The sequence below is a fragment of the Antennarius striatus genome, chromosome 1 (assembly GCF_040054535.1).
Source record: "Antennarius striatus isolate MH-2024 chromosome 1, ASM4005453v1, whole genome shotgun sequence".
Classification (NCBI taxonomy): domain Eukaryota; kingdom Metazoa; phylum Chordata; class Actinopteri; order Lophiiformes; family Antennariidae; genus Antennarius; species Antennarius striatus.
Genome location: NC_090776.1, coordinates 20,336,555 through 20,344,849, shown reverse-complemented (window position 1 = coordinate 20,344,849; position 8,295 = coordinate 20,336,555). Strand labels below are relative to the sequence as shown.

At 40.1% G+C, this 8,295-nt stretch overlaps 1 protein-coding gene across 4 annotated transcripts in view; it reads right to left on the bottom strand.

Moving 5' to 3' along the window:
- pde8a (phosphodiesterase 8A) overlaps positions 1-2,440 on the bottom strand; it is a 45,830-nt gene extending 43,390 nt beyond the window's left edge. The window contains exons 1-3 of one of the 4 annotated variants that reach the window (XM_068324044.1): positions 2,209-2,440; positions 1,889-1,964; positions 1,311-1,428 (exon numbers count right to left, since the gene is read on the bottom strand). In XM_068324044.1, the coding sequence (XP_068180145.1) occupies positions 1,311-1,428; positions 1,889-1,905 (135 nt within the window). In that variant the 5' untranslated portion in view covers positions 1,906-1,964; positions 2,209-2,440. Of the gene's footprint in view, positions 1-1,310; positions 1,429-1,667 lie in introns of all 4 variants that reach the window. The other 3 variants (XM_068323876.1, XM_068323960.1, XM_068324196.1) reach the window with 3 other exon arrangements.
- Positions 2,441-8,295: the final 5,855 nt, after the last annotated feature.

The following is an 8,295-nucleotide window of genomic DNA, read 5'->3' as shown; positions in this document are numbered from 1 at the left end:
AGAACAGGCTTTAACCATTTCCATCAGGAGGAGATTTGTATACCATTAGCCTAACTAAATCCAGAGACTAATTCAATCAAAGGCAGTGGACATCTTGACGTTGGGGGTGGGGTGTGTGTGTGTGTGGGGGGCATCTGTCACACTGACTTCTCACTGCATCCTTACAGTGACATTTGGCCACAAAATTCATCTTGACAGAGACCTCAAATAGCCCGCGGTCCGACAGACAACCGGCACACAGATGTACCCACGGCCTGCCAAATTCACAACATCACACTTTTTTTTTTCGTACTGGATGTTTTGTGTTTATGGATTCCTGCAGAACATGCAAACATTGCAGCGTGGCCTCTTTTCATATTATTAACAGTGTCCCACTGCTTGAAGTGAAATCATTACTCTTAATTTTGAAAATGGGTTAGCTGTTAATACTGAATTTCTGCAAAAAATGATCATTTTTCTCTCCTCTAAACACAGATCTACCTCTTAATCTGAACAATGCAGTTGGTTGCTCTTGTGTGCATATGCAACCAAATAATAGCATGAATCACCGTGATTAAAAACACCATTTAGTCCCTGGGTAGATGCAGGAGCAGCACATTTTGTTATCCTCTTGTTAGCATCGTTATTTGTGGCCCAGTAAATAAATGGGACTGATATTTATGCAGTGATGTAACACGCCGATGGCAAAGTTTTCACTGTCTTGAATTTAATCCCATTTTTCTACCTAATCCCATTCACGTAACCCCCATCCTCCCAACACACACTTCAGAGTTGGATATTTTAATGAATTAATTGTGTCTTTCTCTCCAGGAAAACAGAAAGATGAGCAGATAAGGCGTCCTTGAGAGTTACCCTGGTCAGAAAGGTGAAGCGGAGGCCAAAAGGAACCACGTTTGGCAACGGATGGAAGTGTTTCACGCTGACGTTTGGGTTCATCCCTACAGCTGTTTTTTAAGTTTACACACATTGTGTACACATAGAAGGAAATAAAACTGCTACACTTTACCAGGAATCTGAACAATAAGTCGAGCAGGCCGGTGCAGCGGCCTCTGACCGTGACCTTTCACTGACTGTGCATCATCATCAAGTTCCTCTAAATTAAAAACGCTGTGATGTCATGCATGTGAGTGAAGGAATGGCTTTCAAAAAAAAAAAAATCTATAGCTGTAACTTTATTGTTTCTCCAGTCTATTATCTACTAAGATTTATTTTTTCATAAGATCGCCATAAAATAGATTTTGAGAAAATGAAAAGTTCATCTCACAGACATTCAAACACACATTTTATGAAATGATTGTAGGTTCCCTCACCTTGCAGCTCAGGGGTTTTAGGGGTAGTCCGGAGGCAGGATTTCCTTGATGCTGAGTGGTATTTGTCTGCTGGGGTGAGTGGGAATCCTCGGACTCTTTTCCACTGTGGTACACCACCCTATCAGAGATATGAATACTTGAAGCACAGCCCATGCTTCAACCCACTTCAGCCTTTTTTCTTTTTGCGCAAGTGCTTCACTTTGAGGCTTTTTGTGTCTTTAAGGTCCACTCTTCCTCTTAAGGGTTCATTTTTTTTAAATATATATAAATAAATATTTACGTATCATCTAGGCCACAGCAAAGCCGGTTCTCCAAATGCTATGACACAAGGCATGAATAATATATTTATCCCCTCACCCCCCAGATCAGGAAGCAGATTTCCTCTCTGTCTTTTTTCACTTGAAGTTAATTGGAGGTCTTTTAATCGGGGCAGCTGTCTTTTCCACGAAAACTTTTCAGCTATTTCTAAATATCCCCAAAGATATCATCCCTCACTCCGGCTCCTCTTTAAGCTTTCTTCGTACCACATCACCATTTTCTCATCAACTTTCCTGCTATCAAGTAGGCCTAAAACACACCATGCAGCTGGCTTCATGCAATAGTTTGATCCATTTTTCTGTGTCCAAGGTTTCACTTGTAGTCATCCTCCCCCTCCTGGAGCCATCCAAAAAAACAAAAAAACAAAAACAAAATAAAAATGATGTTTTTTCTCACTCTTAAACAATCTTGGTTGCTCACTTCAGCTCAAGACACAGTCCTGAGCAGCTCATCATCAACAGGCTGAAATATTCACACAGCAGGCTGTTATTCTGGCCAGTCGCTCCAATGTCAAACACCCTCCATAGATCATAATGCCATGTAGTCCCACAGGACATTCCATTTATCTGCTCAAATTCACCAGTTCAGGGAGCGTAGAGGTCCTGGTGGATATCTGACGGGTCTCCATTCATGCATCTAACCCGGTTGAGGATGATCCGCTTCATGTAAGAGGTCCAAACCTGGGGTGCATTTGGCCAGAGTGTCACCAAGCTCCGCGATGTTCTCTCATGATCTCTGGAAAACGGATGTAGAAGCTGTCTGATTGTAAAATGTGGATGTACCACCTCTGGAGAATGCAATCCCTTGAGAAAGAGAGAGAGGGAGAGAGAGAGAGAGAGAGAGAGAGAGAGAGAGAGAGAGAGAGAGAGAGAGAGACAGAGAGAGAGAGAGAGAGAGAGAGACAGAGAGAGAGAGAGAGAGAGAGAGAGAGAGAGAGAGAGAGAGAGACGCAGAGAAAAAAATACAATAAAAAAAGAAAAGAAAAAGACCGCTCCGTGTTCACAAGTTTCGGATCTGAAATCGTGGATCATCCAGGAGAGCGGAGGGTAAGGCAGACAGGAGCTACATAATGCTGATTTTATGTTGGTTCTTTTTTCCCTGCCTTTTCTGGCGTTTGCCCTTCCAATTCTTCAGCACTGCTTGACAGCGGCACATCCAATAAAAGCACCCGCAAGGATTGACCTACAGCCTTTACTGACGTCAATGCAAATAAGCTCCGTTCAGCCAATCGGCGTCGTGCTCGCCGCCGCTGGGCGGTCCCTCGGTTTATGTGGGAAGTATGAAAGCAGGAAAAGAGCTTCGCTAATGCTGGCTGTCGGAACGATTCCACCACAAGACACACGTTACCCAGACAAAAGCTTCTTCCAGCTGGGCTTCACGCTTCTTTCTGCTGCTAAAGGTTAATAAACTACAGAGGCAATTTAACGCGATTGAATAAACAGGAAAACATTTCGGCTACGGGAAACTACGGGAAGCAGGTGGGTCAAAATTAAATAGGTTTATTTGCGAGTTGTATTAATACCAATCTAATGTTTGTTTCTGATCAGCACGTTTAAATACATATATGCATTTGAATGTTTTAAGTGGTTATGCATGTGGTAATTAAACCTTCATCAATAGTATTATTACAGCTAATATTGGCATAAATCTATGACATTTAATCCATCTGATCAGCTGCATTTTCTCTCAGTTGATGTGTTGCAGAACAAAACTAGGAGCTAATAATTGAAAATCTGGATATTAGGACTAAGAACTACAATACAGCCTGTGTTCCCTTCATATAAGACTTATAATTTTTTTGCGGCTCCCAACAAGTTTGATTGTAGATTTTTGTTGGGTCCAATTTGGCTCTTTGGACATTTAAGTTTGCCAACCCCTGGTCTAGAGACAGTGTCACTCAGGAAAAGACAGGAGACAGAGCTGGAGGTAGCAGAGATGAAGATGCTGAGGTTCTCTCTGGGAGTGACCAGGAAGGATAGGATCAGGAATGAGCACATCAGAGGGACAGCATATGTTAGAGGTTTTGGAGATAAAGTCAGAGAGGCCAGACTGAGATGGTTTGGACATGTCCAGAGGAGAGATAGTGAATATATTGGTAGAAGGATGCTGAGTTTTGAACTGCCAGGTAGAGGAAGACCAAAGAGGAGGATTATGGATGTAGTGAAAGAGGACATGAAGGTAGTTGGTGTGAGAGAAGAGGATGCAGAAGACAGGGTTAGAAGGAGACAATTGATTTGCTGTGGCGACACATGAAGGGGGAAGCCAAAAGGAGCAAAAGAAGAACTAGTTTACTTTGAAGTGTGACACCCACATCCACGAACCAGTTCCTCTAATCCCACAAACTGTGTCAGAATATCATAAACTACGGGAAAGACAGAGCATCAATAACAGTAATAACAATAACAGACAAGAGTTTACTGTGAAATGTGTCGAGATGTGAGAAATTCACTCCAGACAGCAGGTATTTGCTGGTGTCCTGCATTAAGCGGTGAAATCTGGATTTTGCAGTCCTCCTGAAATTTAAAATTAAAAGTTCTTTTTTGATAATAACCTTTAAATTTGATGAATTCACAACCAGGTGAGAGTAATGTTGCTTTCTTATTTTTAAATATTTTATTAAAAAGTTCAGGTGTTAACTACTGAAAATGTAAGCAACATTAAGTGATGAATTTTTTTTGGGGGGGGGGGGTTAGCCGCGCAGCCGGATTATTTAGTACATGTTAGAGTAGCTAAAAATAACACAGGTGAAATAAATGATTATTTACCTCTGTAAAGCAAAGTTGGGGTTCTTCTGTGTGGATTTTACACATTCTCCCTCTTATGTGTGTGTTCTGTCACGGGACACCACCCACAACCAAGCAATTTATGTGAAAGGTTCAATCTATAAAGCTTGTAGGTATGAATTATTGTTTGTTTGTCTTCTATTGAATATCAGAGACATTTTTGAGGGGGAAAAAAGGAGCTGATTTTAGGAAAGTGACTGCCATGTGTCCAACCACATGTCTTCAAGCATAATAAAATCGTTCAACTGATTAATGTTATCTATGTCCACGTTCAGCTTTTATAACCTCCATCTATGGGACAGTAACACTAATGACATACTTAAAGGCTTAGACAAAATAAAAATTTAAAACTAAAATGAGCCTTTGTTTGCATTATGCCCCCCAATGACCTCTTATTTCACAACAAGCTTCAAACAAACAGTCCATTATAATAAAATTAACTGCTTTGTGCAACAGTTAATAACATCATTTTAGGTGACTGATCTGTATTTATTTGTAAATGTTCAATTGCTTTTGTATTTTTATAAAAATCACATGTATTGGTGTATGTGTGATGTTAATGTAAGTGTGAATGAGATTAAATTAATTAAAAACATACGGCTCCACTTCTATCTATGATCAAAGTGAGATTTGAATTGTAATTTCTTTTTTGTGAGGATAATCTATTGATGCATTGCATATACATTAATTGTATTTTTTGTTCAATGTTGATTCTGATGTCATCGCTATGCTTTTCACATCTCAAACAATTAAAGAGAAATTCAGGTTACAGATTTTTTGACTTTATCTCAGACTTTGTGCTGCTTTAATTCATACTTGTTGGATTTCCAAACACGAATAATTTCAACACAACACAACATACCCCAAATATTTTATTTTACTAGTCCCTATGCATAATAATGGTGTAACAGTGTAGTGCTGAGAAACATTATCTAATAAATGAAAATAAATAAGAAAAATAAAAAATAATGACTTTTTTTCTAAATCAAGATTAAAATAGCAGCATGTTTCACAATTTTCAAATAAATTCAGTAATAAGAACGCCTCAAGTAAACATTTTGTGAAGTTTTGAGCAGCTGCAGGGGGGGGGGGGGGACGAGGCGGCTTCAGCTGATCCATTCTCTAATCATTCTGTTTTTCTGATGATAGATCCTCTGCTCACACGTTTATTTGAAATTGCATTTATTCACATTATTGTTTCCCTTGAACACTGTAGCGCTGTGTGGTCCTTATCCACTTTGTTATGACTGATGAGAGTCTGCAGCCTGTCAGGGACACGATTTCTGAGATTTACTCTTTTAAACCTCAATTCTCAGGTCAAAGCTCACCTTAACAAGAATTCCCACTGCTCTGACTTTTATTTTTTTTCAGTGTCTCGGGCTAAGAGGACACCCAAATAATTTCCAAAATTATTAATTCTGTGCAATAATAATGAACATAGGACATATATTAATTATGTTATTATTTTGTTTTGGGTTTTTTTTTACAGCAAACAGATTCAAGAAAAACAAAAACATTTTAATGAAGATCTCTAAAATTGATAATTATGAGTCTTTGCCCTCTTGTGGACAAGCAATGCAACAGATATAATATTTCCTGCTACTTATTCACTAACAATACCCTAACACCACTATCCAGTATCTATTACCTATAAACACACACACACACACAGACACACACACACACACACACACATTGGTCATTCTGAAACCTGGATTGCTCTTTGTCCCTTGCATGTTCTAATTCTTAACACTTCCTGTGGTGGACAGTCATCGTTTAGTTTTAAGCAAACAATCATGAGTATTCCAAAGTTGGTTTTGACAGAACATGAACAGAAACGAAAACATCAGTAAGATTAAATCACCGCCTTAATGTTAAAATGTTAAGTGTTGAATATAAACCCCTGTCAGAGTTGAGACAGACGGTCAGCAGCTTGGATTCTCTACAAATCTTCAGTAAAATTGGATACATGATTCACAAGGGGATGACATATTTACTCTTGAACTCGCTGCACTTTTGCACATTTGTGTGTGTTTGGCTGTCATCACTGTACTTTGTACCGTTTATACAGTATTTATTACGAGCACTGCAGACTTTTTTGTCTGTTTAATTGTTACCTTTATTTGATTTTAAGTCTCACAAAACTTGTGGATTCATTTTCACTGTACACAACTTCTTTCACTTCTGTTTTGTGTTTCAAATGTATTGTACAAATAAAATGATTTGTCTTGACCCGTTCTGCATTACTCTTGTGCTGGGACCCTGTAAAATTAGACTTCCAATATGTCAATGTGTGGTTAACTATCAGGATGCCTTTAGTGCTTAACTATAAAATGAAGATGTGAATTTCAAGGTTTTTTTATACTAATAAGTAGTCTAAAGCAAGCAAGTTTGCATATTTACTGTAATGGAGATCACAGCATTGATTTGTTTTGTAAAAATTCATCGGACAATAACGGAAGCATCTGTAGGCCAGTTATTTTTTACCAAAACAAACTCCTGAATTAAAGGGGTCATAGTATGAAAAACACGCTTTTTTTATAGTTTGTACATATATAGTGGTCCTCAATAACCCTACCAACTCCTAGAATTAGGAAAGCAAACGGGTCCCATATTGGCTGTTCATTTAACCTTTCAGTCTCCAAAATCACAATGAGACTTTTTTCATCAATCTCCAACTAATAAAATTAAAACGACACATTTTTTACAATAGACTAGATGAAAAACATGTCAAACGATGTTAATGACAAACGTCATTGACATTGATAAATTTAGGTTTATTTCTGATCACTTGTGCTTTCAAAGTTAAATGGTAATGATGAATTCATACATATCCGACAACATAAACCGTTTGGCAGTGAGAGGAACGCTGCAGGCTGGCTGACCACAGATCACATTGTGCCGAATGAACGAGGAATTCTAGTGATCCATACAAAACACAAGTCCAAAGACAAAGTTTCCATTCCATTGAGCTACAGTGAATAACATACATGCTTGCAGTATTACAGTGAGTTAGTTACTGTAAATTGCAGGGCCCTGTTTTGTCTGCTTTTCAAGGTCATTATAAACCTATGGGAATCCAAGGACTTGAATAGTCTACCTCACAGTCCTGCACCCTTTTTCTTTTCGGACAATGTGAGTCATTTCAGCACCAAGTTCCTGGGTGTGCACATCTCCGAGGACCTGTCCGGGGACCGCAACACCGCATCACTGGCCAAAAAAGCCCAACAATGCCTCTACTTCCTCCGTAAACTGAGGAGAGCGAGAGCCCCACCCCCCATCATGCTCACCTTCTACAGAGGCACCATTGAGAGCATCTTAACCAGCTGCATCACACTGTGGTCCGGCGCCTGCACCGTTTCTTGCCGTAAGACCCTGCAGCACATTTTGAGAGCAGCTCGAAAGATCACTGGTGTCTCTCTCCCTTCCCTCACAGACATGTACAACACCCACCTCACCCGCAAAGCCATCATCATTGCAGGTGCACCCCTTTCAGCCTGCTGCCATCAGGTAGGAGACTGCAGAGTCTGCAGACCAGAACCAGCAGGCTCAAGGACAGTTTCTTTCACCAGGCGGTCAGGAGGTTCAACTCCCTCCCTGCTCTGCCCCCTGCTATAGCCTTGAACTCTACCCTCACACTTCCCTGCCCTCCCCCCAGCACCTGACTATCTATCTCTCTCTCCCCCCATCAACTCAGGGACTACGCACACGTCACTTCCCCTTCGGGATTAAAGAGTGTATAGAGATGTTTACCATCCCTTGTGTTTTGTCCAATACTCCGTGCTGTACTGTCTGCTGTACTGTCTGTGTTGTACTACTGCCTGTTGTACTGCTTGTGTTGTCCTGCCTGTGTTGTCCTGCCTGCGTTGTACTGCCTGTGTTGT